The 16,698-nt window shown below is 45.9% G+C and overlaps 2 protein-coding genes across 14 annotated transcripts in view; both read left to right on the forward strand.

Moving 5' to 3' along the window:
• The window catches only part of LOC1272172 (signal transducer and transcription activator), a 42,057-nt gene extending 30,591 nt beyond the window's left edge, over positions 1-11,466 (forward strand). For 7 of the 13 annotated variants that reach the window (XM_061655304.1, XM_061655348.1, XM_061655325.1 and 4 more), the window contains one exon: positions 359-1,592. In XM_061655304.1, the coding sequence (XP_061511288.1) occupies positions 359-1,136 (778 nt within the window). In that variant the 3' untranslated portion in view covers positions 1,137-1,592. Of the gene's footprint in view, positions 1-358; positions 1,593-4,435; positions 7,249-10,360; positions 10,491-10,573 lie in introns of those variants that run through there. The other 6 variants (XM_061655357.1, XM_061655366.1, XM_061655385.1 and 3 more) reach the window with 2 other exon arrangements.
• A 463-nt stretch (positions 11,467-11,929) lies between these two features.
• On the forward strand, positions 11,930-16,212 carry LOC1272170 (high affinity copper uptake protein 1). Its single transcript, XM_061655465.1, has 3 exons — positions 11,930-12,730; positions 12,804-12,997; positions 15,890-16,212. The coding sequence occupies exons 1-3, from the start codon at positions 12,671-12,673 to the stop codon at positions 16,089-16,091; spliced, it is 456 nt and encodes a 151-aa protein (XP_061511449.1). The 5' UTR covers positions 11,930-12,670; the 3' UTR covers positions 16,092-16,212.
• The last annotated feature ends 486 nt before the right edge of the window (positions 16,213-16,698 follow it).

Raw genomic sequence — 16,698 nt, forward strand, 5'->3', positions numbered from 1 at the left:
TCTCTCCTCCCCAAAAAAAAAGGCATACCGCTTCTTGGCGCGTTTTTGTTCAATATAAGTGTGTGTGTGTTTGTGGGTCCTGTGTATCATGTGATCATGGCAGGGGGGGGGATAACCAGTCGCGCACGAAAGTTCCATTAATTTTCTCGTTTCTCGTTCCTTTCCTCATATCTCTCACTCGCAACGACGCGCAACGGTGTGTCTCATTCACCACCCAATGCAAACAAAAACACTGTGTGTGTGTGTCTGTCGGGCGTGCAATTTGCCCCCTACACACATCTCCACACACTGCGCACCCACACCAAAAACACCCACCATTTACCACCACCCTTGTGGCGCGAATGCCTTGTGAGCGCAGATATTCGGTGAGTGGACGAGCGAGCAACGCCTCGGCGTCCTGCGGCCTGCAGCACCGGTACGTGTCGAGCTTCGAGCCGTACGTGCAGTCGGACGGCATCGCGCAGTCCGTGCTGGCGGCCGGGACCGGGGCGACACTGTCCGGTTTGGTGCGGCCCCCGCCCGCCCTGAGCGTGCTGTCGACGAGCAGCAACTGTAGCAGCAGCACCACCACCACCGCCGGCGGCCACTACCAGCAGCACCAAGGGCTGATGGAGCAGCACCACCACCACCATCTTCACAATCATATTTCGAACCACCACAGTCCAGCACCGGGCAGTCAGAACCACGCCTACCTGCCACAGCAGCAGTTTGACGACGCGACGGCGTCGCTCAGTGAGTGTGGCGGTCACGATGGCACCACCGAGCTACGGTCGCTACCGTCCATGCCGGGCGCCTTCTCCTTTACCGGCCGACCCTTCGCAGACAGCGGGAACAGCAGCGAGCGACCGAATCTGCCAGTAGAGCATCAGCCGAAAGGACCGAGCGTCCAACTGCCGCAACTGTCCGCGGGTCACACAAACAGTACGGTGGCGGCAGCGGTGCCGGCGGCCATCACCACCACGATCAGCAGCAGCAGTAGTAGCCGAAGAGTGGACAGTGGAGGTGACGGTATCTCCTGTGCATCCTCCCGCACGACCTCGCTCTCGTCCGCCTCGACCGCGATGGAGCAGCAGCTGTCCGGTTTGGAGGATCTCAGCAGCTGGCTCGATTTGAACAACAACGCCAGCTGGTCATGAGCGGGAACGAAACGAAGGGACGGAGGAGATCGTAAGGAGGCTGTGTGTGTGTACGGGCGGGATGAAAGAATGATAGCTGCGTCTCTCTCTCTCTCGTCCTCTGTGCGCTTTGTGATTTGCAAGTTTGCCCCTTCATTCTTTCTCTCTTTCACACGCACACGTTTACACCCTTCCCAACCCCCCCCCCCCCATTCGTTCGCCTACCTCCTTCTCTGTATCTCGGTATTTCTCTCTAACGAACCGTTTCGACTGCGGAGTGCGGGAAGAAGCTTCCGCGAGTGCGAGAGAGAGAGAGAGAGAGCGAGGTGTGTCGTGTTAGGTTAGGTCCTCGGACTTCGGAAACCTCGTCTTTGCTTTTGGATCGCTTGGAAGGCGCGGAAACCCTGTTGCACGTTAACGCTGCTTACTCGAGTTAAGTTTGTTTCGAAATAAATTCCACGTCGGTTTTGCCCCGAGCGCGCGCCGGTTTCTTTTGTTTTGCCCCGTGCCGAACATAGCCTAATGGGTGACGTCATGATGAACGTGCGCTGGGATTTGGGGAGAGCACGCTGCGGCGATGGAACGAGAAGCGCAGAACTTAAGCAACGCACACACGCACACATACACACAGGCACAGGGAGGGGGCAGTGCCGTTGCTCTGGATTGATTGTCCGATTGATTGGTTAGAGAGGGACAACCTTGCCGGAGCTCTGGAGGAGCTCGCAAAGCCCTCTCGGGAGCAGTTTTCAGAAGAATTGGCGGATGCAAGCCCGTATTGTTGTATCGTTGGATCGTTGATGTGTTTCACCTACGTGTTGTAAACCCCGCCCTGCGACGCCCATCGGGCTCACAATGTTACTAACGTAGTCTAATGAATAATGGGTGTGCCGGCGGAGTCAGTGATAGAACTAGGTCCTCACCCAACTGCACTTGTACATGGAAACCCCGAGTGCTTCGGCAAAACTAGAGACGATTGGTACCATTATATGTATATGAGCATAAGCCATACATCGCAAAGTAGTAAGCGGCAGCAGCTCTGTGCCTGTCGTCCTAACTGTCAATGTCCTCTTTCGAGGTACGCTCCAGGTGTTTTTAGCAAACAAGCAAGATACAAAGACATAGCCTAACCATAACTTGCTCCACTCCTTGCCCGGGGGAACTACTCTGCGTTAGCGTTATAGGGAAACTCGTGCTGTAACGCGTTACAGCGTTACCGAGTTAGCGGAAGATAGTGCTAGTATTGCGTTGCTGTTGATGGATGTTGTTGTTGTTGTTGTTTTTTTTCTTCACTCACATCGTTACTGTTAGTCTATAGGCAAACTGATTTTATGGTAGTCTCCCAGCGCCTTCCCAGTGCAGGCGAAGGCGCGGACGCTCAGAAGAGTATTCTAGTCATACACACAATCCACACTGACATATGCACAAAGCAAACATTTCAACCGAACAAGGGGGAAACGTTTGTCCAACGCTGGTTTTGAAGGGAAATAACAAAAAAAAGTTAGGTCATGTAAGATACCACTACTACTACTACGAACTACTACCATTAGCTAGTCGGTAATGCACCACTTATAGGTTCACACATAATACTACTCTCTGTAAATGGTAACTGGGGGGGGGGGGGGCGAGTCTGTGCAACCGCTCTTCCCAGGGGGCTTGTAGCACATAACAACACAAACCCCCACACACAAAAACACTGTATGTTTAAAATGTATCGAAGGTCTGTTGCGCCTAATACTGTCGGTTGGGCTGTAAAACAAGACAGCAAGCAACACAAAATGGGAAGACAAAACAAAGAAAAAGAAGAAGAAGAAGAAGACATCTATAACTTACTCTTAACCATTCGCCTTACCCCCCCCCCCCCCCCCTCATCACCACACACTCCCGACGGAGTCTCCCTAACTGTGTTAGCCGTATATAATATGTGTCCCGCATCCGGAGGAAGGTAGAAGAGGCATATGATAGGAAGAAGATGATGATGCAGAAGAAAACAAAAAGAACAAAAACCTAATTGTGATGTTTATATCAAACACAGATGTGAGAGCTTTCGTCCTTCAACGTACCTTATTGTGGCAGAAGTTTGCACATGACTGTTATTCGAATTTAACCATAAGTGTCCCATCACACGTGCGCGCCAGTACACGCCACACACTGCACTCTGACAAAGCAGAAGCAACAAAAAACCCCATTCATCATAAACAAGCACACACACACATAAGTACGGTATGAAGTGTACCTTTTAAACAAAAAAAAAACTATAGTAAATGTGTTGGTTAGTTTGTGCGCACACGTTTGAAATGTCCAAAAAAAACCTGCAAGCAAAGCGACACACTAGGTGCAATAGTTTTAAGAGAGAAAGAGAGAATGAGAGAGATAGTGTAGAGCTAATATGGATCCTGGATCCTTGATTTCGTGTTTTTGAGGTATCAATTAAGCGGCCCTCGAGTAGATAATGCAAATATACACAAACACAAGAATGTGTGGGGAGAGAATTTTAAAGTAGCCGATAACACGCACACACACACACGCACAAAACGAACGTTTTAGTAGTAGCACACGCTAGCTTCCTTTGTTTACTACCGAGCCGCTCCTACGCTGCCGGTGAACGTATGTGAACGTCGGTGTAGTGTAACCATGGCGGGGAGAGAAGTATTTGTCTATCCTTGTAGAATGTGTACGGTAAACAAAAACAAAAAAATAACACACGCTCATACACGTACAACTGTTCGCACTAACACAGCCGCTCGTACTAACACACACACACACACCCACACAATCAACGCGTAAGCACAGTTTGTAAGTATTCAGTTGCTACCTTCCCTTTAGTTTAGGCTCCGATGCGCCAGGAGCGGGTTCGTCTCCTGCGTTGTTGGGCGCCGTCAATCCCCGTTACGTTGTCATGTCCTTGTTTTGATTTAGTCTCTCTGCTCCCCTACCCTTGCTCGGGTCACTTACATTACCATTTTTCGATTTCGTTTCTGCACGCTCTTGCTCTCTTTAACACCCATCCCGCCCACACCCAACCCAACTACATTGTCTGCTGGAGATATTATGTTTTAATGTGATTATTTTGTATCTTTCCTCTTTTTTCTCTCTCTTATGTGTGTCCTTTTATGACGAAACAACAACCAAAACTCAAACCGACCGATTTGTGGCCGATCTCCCCACATCCCCCCCCCCCCATACCAACAAACCAACACTTCCAACACTCGAACAACACGACCACTACAAACACAACACGACAATATGATATGCGGAACGTTGTATGGCACACATGCCAACCAAAATGGTGTATAAACCACGTGAACCCCACACCCCTGCAGCTACGGTCAGACAAACTACGGTCAGGTGCCCGATTTCGAGCTCGAGAACATTGGCATGTTTTCATCGCAGTACCACTAAAGACGCACAGCGCCGCCATCGGGTATCCCGGGCCAACTCGTTGCACAGTCGAGATATAGTAAATGCGTCGACACGTGTACCTTCCCCGCGGGGGTGTTTATTGATGCTCGAGACCGCTGGACCACGCTGGACCCTGAATCTCTGGACCATCCGGCTACTACTTCGGCTAAAGCAAGTTTGACGACACGGTGGGCACGGGAATGTAGGTGTCTCTGGGTGGGGGGTGCACACCGGGATGCAAAGCAGGAGTGTGTAGTAAGCCCCCCTGTGTAAGCGACGAACCCGCGCGGCACACACTGTGGCAACACACGGCGAAGCTTGATTGTACATTTAAGCCAACACACACCTATAGCTTAAGGAGCAGTGTGTTACGATTTACACTAAATGTAGTAGTGCTATGTCGGTTAGGATAGATGGGGTGGGAATTTTTGATCCGTAAAACAAACACACACGCACACACACACAGCTTGCAGCCAAACACACTCACGCCGGTTCTATGCTTTCCGGCTTCATCTCGATCCAGCACCGTGGAAGGATAGATGCGCGCGCGTACGTTCATCGTGCCCCCCCCTCCCCCTGTCCGGCGGCCAACCTGTTCTGCTCGAACCGATGGTGCGAACTTCTTACGTCGAATCAGCCTTTTTATGTACGTTCTTGCTACGCAAGGAGTGGTGCAATGTTTAAAGCAATCCCGTGTAAGCGCATTTCCAAAATCATTCGCCTTCTTGTAAGGAGCAATCACAGCCACAGTCAGTATTAGCTTTATGCAATGTTTTTCCTGTTAAAATTGTTTGTTTTTTTTTCGTTTTACTGTGCGTTTTATTTAAAATGTCATTGCCATAGCTGGTTTGAATTTTTGTAACGTTTCATTTCAAATCCAAAAGTAACTGCTAACCGTAATCTTGTTTTGCGTGTGCCCACGGACCACATTTTACTGTAAACCTTACGACAAGCTTCGATAACAAAAAGGCCAAAGCGACAGCGTTTCTATTGACATTTCTTCAATCCAACATTAACATGTGCTCGAGCACAAAGGAAGAAGCGGCTTTCCGTGTTTTTTTTTTTACTCCAAACAGATCAAACAGCAGAAATTGAAAACTCAAAAAGCTTCAAATACTGTGCCATACAAAATGCTTTCCGATGCCTTTTTTTTTGGGTGAGAAAATCCATCCAATCCTGTTCTACAACATTTCGAGCTTCTCAACTCCAGCACGGTGGCCGGGTAGAGCGGAACACGATCGACAGACGTTGGCGGAATCTTTTCCAACACGGTGACACTTCCGGCGAGCCGAAGACTACGTCTTTTAATGCTAATCAATGTATGTCTGTTGTATTTTGCGCGTGTTTGTGTATCTATCTATGTGTTGTGTGCGTGCGTGTGCGCAATTATACGTATAGTATATAGTATAGAGTGTAGTTTAGGAGAGTGCAAGGGAGTCAATAATGTCTAGCCGTTACGAAACGAACTTCCCGTTTATAATACTATAGTAATACCACTGCTAAGGTTATGCGATCCTGCTACATTGCTAAATGATGTTTGTCTGCGTATGTTTATTATGTATTTGTGGGTGTCCGTGTATGTTTCATGTGTTCCCCGATGCAACCTTACGCATACACAGTACGCCTAATGCTATATGCAATTATAAAGTGCAAAACAATGTGCGGGGCGGGGGAGAGTGCAGTGCCAGACGTCAGAGCGCTGCGACATGCTGGGTGTGTGTGTGTGTGTGTGTACATAAATTCTTCAACGAGAAACAAGAAAAGTTCAATACAATAAAACCTTGCAAGGAAAAAAAAACAGGATAAACGAAATCAAGCCAATATTATGATGCATTCAGTATATGATTGACCTGCACAGGGGTGTGCTGCTAGTAGATTAAAGTTAAAAAAAAACACACACACACACGAATCGTAAGAATGTACAGTTGAGGAGGGAGGGGCGTTAGTGCAAGGTCGAGCGACCCGCTTCAATAATCGACTGGAGGAGAGATGCTCACAGAAATGATCGGTTTCACCAAAATTTTAAACAAAAAACAAACAAACAAACAAGTAAACAACCACAAAACTAGAGGCAACGAAATGTAGAACGTCAACCGTTTTTGATAGATTATGCAAAGAAGGGTGGGGTAAACCGTCTGTGGCAAACTTGGGGATAGGATGGTTGCTTTGATTCTTATTTACACTTGTCTATTTATCTTCCGGTGCGCCCCGTATTCGGAATATCGGTACCGCCGGATACACCCGATACCCACACAAACACACATACACATGCTGGAGGAGGTTTAATGAGAAAAGCTAAACAGATTTGAAATTTATAAAAAAAAAAATTATACGAAACAGGCTATAGATAGAGAAGGCAAGAGAGAAAACAAAGGAATGGAATTGAGTGCACATGTTTCTCATACAAGCTAACCTTGTTGTCCAAACTAGAATACTAGGATGTGTGTGTGTGTGCAATGAAATGGTCCAATCGAAATGTGCAAATTATATACCGACATAGTCCATCCGGCGCCGCTGTGCGTTTAACGTCACTGTGCACGGAAGTGCTAGGGCATAGCTAGTAGTAGTGCAACTTTACTGCGTAGTGTTTTTTTTTCGGGCCAAAAGGGAGAAAAAGGCAAATTATTGTTCTTTAAGAGAGACGTAGAGCAAAGAAGTATGTATTACAAAAAGATACACACACACTAACACACGCATACGCAGAGAAAAAACAACGAATATTAAGAGAGAAAAAGAGAAAGTAGAAATAGTAATAGCAAAGAAGTAGCATAAGAATAATAAGAAGAAAACACACACACACACACACACAAACCATACATACACATAACGTAAACGATTTGGAGAGATTCCCCTGCTGCGTGTATTTGTGTGTGTGTGCCCGTTCATGCAGCAGCATGTTTCGGGTTGCTTTATACATGTGTGTGTGTGTGTGTGTACGTCTAGCCTCCCCCCCCCCGCCTCCCCGTGTGGAGGTCCCTTGTGCAATGGTGTTTCCCCCCCCTACTGTTAAGTGAACAATCTTCTGAAGATGCACATGCACACATACATGCATACACACGCAAACGCAATGATGTGCGCAATGGCTCGCAGCAAACAAAAAAAAGGCACGGGGGAAAGAGATATCGTGTACTGATCTCTCCGTTTAGCGAGCTCTAAACAATATTAGATGTAGTTATGGCAGGCAACAACAACAACAACAAAAAGGAAAAATAAACAGCAAATCATTCTATTAAAAGAAAGAGATGGAGCCAAAGTAACATTTTCCATGGCCCTTTCTCTCTCTTTCTCTCTCTTACAAAAATTAAAACAAAAAGGCGTGTGTGCGTGTGGATGCATATGGCATGCAAAAAAATGGAATAAGTTATGTGTTGTAACGTCCAAAGAATTGACAGGCTATCGGAAGAGCGAGCGAGAGAGAAAGCGAGAGAGAAAGAGTATAAGCAACGAACCCCAAACAGCTGTTTCACGGTTTAAAAAAAAAAGAAGCAAGACAAATGCTTCCCTTAAGAAAGGACAATGGTTGATCCTAGTCCCCCTCCACCCCCCCTCCCACAAAGGAAAAACGGCCCTACAAAACAAGCACAACGCAATCCTTGAACGCGAGCCTACAGCAAGCAAGCCAGATATATTAGAAATGCCATAACGTTCGCTGCTAACCCAGTAAACCACACGCATACGCATACATTGATTTATACAAGCACATTCACACACTGTAATAGAACGAAGTAAGCTTATTGTGCGCGCACTAGTCAATGCCGCCAGAGGAGAGGACCACGAAAAGCAGCCCTTCGATGGGGCTTTGTTTGTAGTTTGCAGCAACGAATGCAGAACCACTTCAGCTCGTGTGTGGTTAGTAGGGGTCAGTGAACAAACGAAACGAAACGAAAATGTACGGAAACAATTTATGCGAACGAGCTTTTTTGCTATCTACACACCAACACACACACACTGTTGTTTGATGTTGCAGTGTGAGTTGTGTGCGGCGGGCGGGGGACCCTTTAGCGGGGCTTTTTCAGATTGCCTATTGCTTAGTGAGTGTTTCCTTTTATATTGCTTACTACTAAGCCACTGTTAAGGTACATTATTGAACGTTAGATTGAGACGAATTTTATAGCAAATGTTGTTGCTGTTTTAGTTAGGGTTTTTTTTTTCTTGCACGAAAGCGGAACGGTTTTTGGTTTCAAACTGAAAGCTAAAGGGGTTCTATGGTTAGTCAAACGGGCGGGGCTGCGTGTCAAGGCAGGAATTACAGGGTGTTTTGCTCTAATACACGTTTTGCATATGCGTTAGGTAAAATGTTATACTTTCCAATCAACTGCGCTTCATCAATGTGTCCCACTGACTTACCTCTCTACCTCGATGAGAAAGAGAGAAAGAGAGAGAGAGGGGAAGAGAAGGGCGCCCAAACAAACAAGATTGTCATAGCACAAATAATGTAATTTTCACAAACCTTAGCCCCTTCTTCGCGCACCAACCAGAAGATACACGCTGCTGCATACAGGAGAGACAGCCCGGATGAACTGCGGAGCGAGCAAGACAAACAACATTGATGGGCTCCACATTGTTGATCTCTGTCCCAACAAAAAAAAAAAAAAAAAAAAAAACAACTACAAAAAACGACAATAGAAGGTTAATATTAATAGAAGGTGGACCGGTTGGACACGCATTGTCACTAGTAGCTTCGATCGGTTTCTTTGGCAGTACTAAGAGGATAGCAAAACAAAAAAAAAGATGTATTTCATTTTCTATATTTTCCTAGCTCGCAGCAAAATACTTTAAAATTTTTTAAAACTAACCAACTACTCTACCCCATACCGGACCCCCCCGGGTGATCGCCTGGTCTAAAGTGTGCACGTGCACTCAATGGGGAAGGGAGGCAGGTGGAATGTTGAATTGATTCTAAGCAGCAAAAAGATAAACCTAATACTAATACAGTCTGTTCCCGAGGCAACGTTCCCCGATTTTTCGACTTTAAAGCAGTTTGATTTTGTATTCAAAAATGTATTCTGTAATTGTATACTGATTTTTGTGACACATGAGCTGTAGAAAATTATAAAACCACGTAACTCGGGAACAGACTCTGTACTAAACAATAAATGGGTATACGATGCAACGGCGATTTAGAACGATGCGCGAGGGAGGAAAAAGCAGCAAAACGTATGAGCGTGTATGTATGTGTGTGTGTGTGTGTGGGTGTGGGTGTGTGCGTGTATGTGTGCGTGTGTGTGGTCTCGTGTACTTTGGAATTTTGTTGCTACACAACAAACAAACAAAACCAACAATTGTGTATCTGTTTAAAAAATAAATTCAGTGTAAAAAGGTACTCCGCGCCCTCTCGGCGTTGGCGTCGTGACACCGTGGGTTGCATGCAAAATATTGAGAAAAAAATGCCCTGCTAGAGGCAGTGTCTGGCAGATCGGATGGTGGTGAACTGGTTTGTAGTAGTTTTGTATGTGTGTGTGTGTTTGTGTGTGTGTGTGTGTGTAGCTGTTGCGTAGTTGTAGATGTGTTTACCTCAGATACTCTGGCTGGTATTATTGAATCCGTTCGTAGCGGGAACGTACGGCGCTCACATGAAATTCTAGGGATGGCAAGACATTTCTTGAGCCCGCTCCTACAACGCCGCGGTGAATAACTGTAGCAACCATCTAGTACGTTCTAGTGAGTGTCGGGACGTATGCCGCCAGCTACGAACGGATTCAATAATACCAGCCTCTCTGTCTGTTGCGGGCGTCAACAATCAATCAACAATCAACAAACTAAAAAACAAAAAATCAACAATCAACAAACTAATGGATTAAACTTTTTTTCCCACCAACGCCACAATTCGTTACACCCATCGGTAGTGTCGTGGCCCGTCCAGTTTTACGCAACGCCAACGCATTGCGCAACCAGAAAATCATCCCCTTGTTCAGCAAAATTGCAAACAAAATTGTATACTTTGAGAATATCTCGTAACTGTGTGACGAAATGCCGGTAAGCTGTGCACGATACCCCCAAGGTTGGAGATCAATTGGTTCTAATTTTTTATTTTTTCTTTTTTTATTTTTATTTTACAGTATTATGTGAGTTGCGAATTATGGCATTTAAGGAGATATTTTACGTCGCTTCTGTATCCTCTTAGTCTTTCAGTCCACAGACCGGCAGCAGCCAAAGCGTTGGACTGGACCAACAGATGGCGTTAATGGCGTTGTAAGGAGTAGGAAAGTGTGTGTGTAGCTTGTTCTACAATGCCTTTTCTTTTTCAAAGGCAGTTTTAGACAAGTTGAGAACGAGTGTGTGTGTGTTAGCCTGGCTATAACGATGAAATGTGTGAATGAATTATGATAAATTTTTGAGACAGGTAACCTAGAGTAAAGATAAAGTAAGAGGACCTTAAAACTGAGGAAGGAATCGGTAAAATTTAAATCACAAATGTTTCCATAAGTTGCGAACGAGAACGCTCAGAGCGTTTGTTTTGTTATTGTTAAATGGTCCCTCGTTTAAGTGCAGAAAAAAAAACATTTTCCTTTATATACAAATACTATTAGATAACGAACACGGTTGTAAAACATATAGAACATTTGAACTTCAAACAATTCCCCACAGCAAAGCATTAAAAGCGATCTAAACTAACTGAAATCGGTCTAAAATGCATTATTTGGTATATAATATGTATACTTGTAGATGCGATTGTCTTTGTTGAGTTTGTTAAAATCTTATGAACTTTGAACTTATGAATAAAATAGGGGATATATTTAAATTTTTCGCGTTAATCTATATGCTAGCAGTTTCGAATTAAATAGTCCTTCGTTTAGAGCAGGCGACGACCAATATTGGTTTGAGTCTTGGATAAAGTACGCCTAAATGTATGCAATCCATTTCATAAATCACTAGCCTGCCATAAAAAGACCAACTGTTGCTTACAAAAGGAACCAAAAAACACGCGGTTGAGTACGAAAATGAAGATATCGGTAAAATTGTTATGGGAATAGTTCCAGAAGCATTCTAAAAAGTCATTCGTGGGATTCGTGCTTTTTCCGTCTCCCTCTCACACACATAATCTCCATCAACCTCCATTTATAACATAAGCACGTCATCTCGAACTAATCTGGCAATTAAACGAAATCGAACCAATCTTAAAATTGGAATGCTTTTGCTCTCCCTTTCCTCTGTTTGCTCCTACCGACCGGCTCCGGTTGGCAACAAACCCGTCCACTTCCAGTACTGCCCGCACAATGGTGCGGAATCCGCGTTGTCCGAGTCCGCGCGATCCCGGGCCTTTTTTCCTCCCATTTTGCACACGGCCGCACGTTCGCACCGGCGGCGCCCCAGCTCGTGTTTCGGGTTGGGTTCGGTTTTTGCACACGGCACTAAGCTCCACCCGCGCCTCTACCGTGTAGCCCACGGTAGAGTCGAAAGCAACAGGTCACAATGCGTGTTATCTTCGGCCGGCGTCGGTGTTTTACCGGCCGGTCCGGCCAGGAACGCACGGTCGATTGTCTTGCGATGGACTCCGAGCGGTTTGGATCGCGCGAACGAAGTACAGGGCATTTACCGCGACAAAAACAATTCACCGTCTCTTCCCACCCCCGGTTTCGTTGTTCCAGTAGCATCCTTTCCGTTCCCAATTGCCGCTCGCGATGGATCCGATCGGTCCGAGCGGCCGGATGGATTTGTGTGCGGATGGGAGTGGAGGGGGAACTCTCCCCGCCAGCTGATAAGCAGCGTCCGGGCTGCACACCTTTTGGGCTGGATGGTTAACGCAGTGTTTTCTTATCAGCACTTCAGCGTCTTCGAATGGGTATGACCGTCTTGCTTTATCGATGTCTCCCGGCTGCTGCCCCATCGGTATCGGTGGTATCACACCGGGCACGACATCTAATCGAACGATTGCGGCTTTGTGAAGGGCTCTGGAGGAGTTTTTCTTCTTCTTGTACCACTTTATTGAAGCTTTATAAGACACCGAGTCGTTGCGGTTCGGCACGCACCAGTCGTTGCTATCCGTCTGTACGGGGTTGTGCATGTGCTCGCCATCAGCGAAAATCTCACCCAGCGAAGGCGTTCTTCTGCGCGAGAAGTTTGCAACCTGGGGACTTCGGTTAAAGTCGGTTTGGGTGTGATTAAAGTTTAGGACATTGCAGCCCGGTGCCATCTATCAAAGCAAGCAGCACAATATGGACCACAATCATGGCGGACCAGACGACATGGAAATGTTGTGCCCGATGCAGATGTCTGTAAGTACGCCAGTGTTAATGCCCCGCTGCAAAATCCTCCCGAGTTGGTAACGCTTGACAATCCTTTGGCCAGTTCCATGCGGGCAGCTGCGAGGTGATCCTGTTTCCCAGCTGGGCGACAACGGAGGTCGGTGCGTTCGTCGGTGCCGTCATCGGGTTCTTTCTGCTCGCGTTCGCGTACGAGGGGCTCAAGTACGGCCGCGAGCTGCTGCACTTTTCCGATGCGTCCAAGCGCGGCGGCGAGGTGAACGATAAGCGTACGCTCCGGTAAGTAATCGGCTGGAGAGATGGAGAGTGGGTCATATTGAAGTCACCACGGCCACGAGCGATAAGGCAGAGGTTGTGGTGTGGTGTTGGTGATGCCTTTGATCGTGGACTGTCGGTGGCCAGGTAGTGCTGCCGCATCTACGAGTCGTTTGTTGCGCCAGGGCACACTAGGGCTCAGTTACGGTCTGCTTGGGGGCACACACATTTACGGAATCAATTCATGAATCTTCGCAGAGGAGTGATTCTAATTAGGAATTCATGAAAAGATCTAACAATCCCAACAGATTCACCAAGATCTAAAGTATCATGAATCTTCAAGGAACATGGATGCAATAACATGATCAATCCATACAGACATTGGAGTGCCTTTAAAGACTCACTGCTTTTAGCGTTCCTACTTCAAGTCTTCTTTTTTCATATATTTTACAAAGATTATTCTGAAAGATTCCTAGTTCCAATTAGAATGCTAATTAATGAGTTCTTTCTGTGCTGTTGTTAAGATCTTATTGTGATATTACGTCGTTGTCGTTTTTGTTTCAACTTTTTTCACTTTTCACTTCGGTCCAGGAATCATTAGATAGTTTCGATCATTGAAGAATCATGATTCTTAAGTTTTGAGAAAGATTTTGAGATAGGGTAAATGGTACCTATAGTGGTGGTAGTACCAATAGTGGTGGTATTGGACTAAAATGCGGTTCATACGGCAAATTACAAGTAATTAAGTTATTTAAGTTAGTGTGAAATGTTCTTTAGCCTTTTACAAAGGGTTTAAAAGTTAAATGGGGCCATTCTGTTACTTAGTGACGATAACTTAGGATTTCATAACGAAACTCATTTTTCTGTTAACGTTCTAAATGACCACATAACTCCTATAGTGGTTATAGTTATAAAATCAATAAAAACAGGTCGTTTTAGATTTTTTCGAGGATAATTTTGACATGTCGTACTGTTTTCACTAAAATAAGCAACAGAAATGAGTTTTATGTAGGTAATTTACCAAAAACAGGCCAAAATTCGCTTATATGGCTGAATGAAAAATTGACTTCAAATCAAGCACACTCTTCCGGGTGTAGGTTGATGACAGGTGTGATGCAGTACTTTAGTCAATAGTTTCATTGATCAAATTTATACATTTTTTGCTTCGAAACTAAGTTTCATTGATATTATACACCGTTTTTGATGCATCTTTGTTTACCACCACTATAGGAACACAATACGACGACTATAGGTACCATACCACCATTATAGGTACAACGAAGCAGTCACAAAAATATGTATTTTTTCGTAAATTTGATGTATTTCATGATAAAAATGGTTGTGATTGCGTAGATAAAACATATTCCAATTGCTATGTGTTAAAATATTCAGAAATTATCCTTCCTCACACTTTAAATCCATTAAAACACATCGGTACCACTACAAATTGCACCACTATTGGTACATTTACCCTAGTTACAGTTCAAAATTCATTAGGAAACCCTACACGGAGTTTTTTTTACCAATGCACAAGTTTTGAGATAGATTTTTTAGATGGACACAGTCAAACCTCGTTGGGCAACCCTGTATAGAGTTGTTCTTTACTTTTGAACTATTTTACAATTTTTCATGACTCATGAGTCATTGCACCTTTCAGCATTTGAAGAAACATAAATCTCAAATGTTGCCTTCCCGCAGAATCGATTCACTTGAACGATTCAATGTGATTCATGAATCTGATTCAATGCCGCCCATCTCCATTAGGCCCACGTCTTGGCGCGCTGGCTAGAGAGCGCGCCGGATGGACGGACACGTGCCGTGCAAAATTAAAAAAAGCGATTCGGAAGCGACGTGTAGAGCGGAAGGCTGGAGAACGGGTTGTTGGGAAATCCTTTCCTTCCGCTTTTGTTGTTGTTGTTGTTGTTTTGCTCTCGTCTTTCCCGAACGGAATTTTCGCTTTCATCTTGCTGTCTTCGCAGCGCTTCCGGGCTGTGCGGAGGGTCAGGGCCGTCGCTGTGGCCCATTCACGCACACTTTGCCACTTGCCAGTGGTCGTCGATTGATTAAATAAAGCGATTTATTAATTTCGAATTCCCCCTTCCATTCTTCTTGGTGTGTGCCACACGCACGCACGCGCTCACGTAAAGCGTTTCGAGCACTCTCCGGGTGCCGTTGTAATGCAGCAGAAAAGGAACAAACAACGAAAATGAGCGACAGCAAAAAAAAAAAAAAGGAATGAACTTACCTTTGAAGCTCGGCCTCCGTTTGTACTTTGTGAGGTTGAGAGAGCCGATCGGTCGCCATTCGCTCGTTTAAACGTTCGCACTGTGTGCGTGCTCCAAGCATCCTTTTGCAGAACCTACAATCAAAGCGACGCGCTGCAGCGTCCCAAGATGGCGGGGGCCCCGGTTTGAGGGCGTCGTCAACAAAAGGCGAATCACCGTTTTTGCATCTCAGCATCGGAGGTCCCAGAGGAGGCTTGGAGGAGTGTGGGTGGGTTGCTTCCCTTCTGCAAGACCGTGGAGAATCGGCATCATCGACAGCTTTGTTGTGAACCTTTTCTGCTCTCCCGAAAGGTCTCTCCGGCACACCCTGTTTGCCTGTGTGTGTGTGTGTGTGTGTGTGTGTGGGATGGGTGGGTGGGTTGGTTTGTGCGCGCACATTTCGGGACGAAAAGTGTTTCATCTTTCTTTTGATCCTTTGAGCGCGTAATATGAAGCCGGGAGGGGGGGGTTTTCTGCCTTTTTGGAAACACACAAAACCACCCATTTGCGTCACGCATCGACACACACACACACACACACGCTAGGCTTTTATCCTTTCGAAACGGTCGACAATTCGCTTTAATTTGCACCTTCTGCTTCTTTGCCTTCTTTTTCTCCTCCTCTCCCCACATCCACCCCCCTCTCCTCACAGGCAAGCGCTGCTGAACCGGGTGCACATCATCCAGACGCTGCTGCACCTGCTGCAGGTGAGCGTCTCCTACCTGCTGATGCTGATCGTGATGACGTACAACTGCTGGCTGTGTCTGGCGGTGGTGCTGGGCGCGATGTGCGGCTACTACGTGTTCGGCTGGGTGCGGAACAGCTCCGTCGACCCGACCGAGCACTGCAACTGAGTGCAGAGGGACCTCTGCGCCACTAGTTCGCTACCGAAACGGCCTTCAACTGCCACAATCTGATGAGACCTCCACTTACTGTTTTGTAGTTTCTAAAATAAATCTCTAAGCATGCATATTACGTACGGGAGGTTTCGCCTCGTTTGTTGTGTTTTTGTTGAGAATAGTGATGATGACGGATGCGTTTTCTTTGAATTTGCAACCATACGCAAGGTACAATTTGTGTGAAGCCAAAATAGGATAAAAAATGGTCATAAAATATAATATTGCATACCTTTTGGCGCTTATACAGCATGCCGATGAGACAATACAGAAAGTGGTTAAAAATGCCCGCCAGAACCCCAAGTGGTCTTTTGGGACAGAAAGAGCTTAAAAGCTTATAAAAAATACTGAGAGAGCTACCTTTGGCTCACCACTTTCACTTTACCAGCTTGATGAAAATCTCTATAAATAAACGAAGCGCCTGAAACTATGCAATACTACACTTGTTTTCTATTAGTTTTCACTCTAGTAGGCTTCGTAGGTACTCCAAGATGTTGGGTGCCAAGATGCAGCTTCCCAGCCAATGAAGGCGCCCGATCACCGACAGGTCTTCCTTCGTCTGATA

Source organism: Anopheles gambiae, chromosome X (assembly GCF_943734735.2).
Source record: "Anopheles gambiae chromosome X, idAnoGambNW_F1_1, whole genome shotgun sequence".
In the NCBI taxonomy this organism is placed as follows: Eukaryota; Metazoa; Arthropoda; class Insecta; order Diptera; family Culicidae; genus Anopheles; species Anopheles gambiae.

Coding starts and splice junctions, on each gene's coding strand:
- LOC1272170 (XM_061655465.1), top strand. CDS start 12,671: ATGGACCACAATCATGGCGGACCAGACGACATGGAAATGTTGTGCCCG. Junction 12,731..12,803: donor TGTGCCCGATGCAGATGTCT/GTAAGTACGCCA, acceptor TCCTTTGGCCAG/TTCCATGCGGGCAGCTGCGA. Junction 12,998..15,889: donor AACGATAAGCGTACGCTCCG/GTAAGTAATCGG, acceptor CTCTCCTCACAG/GCAAGCGCTGCTGAACCGGG.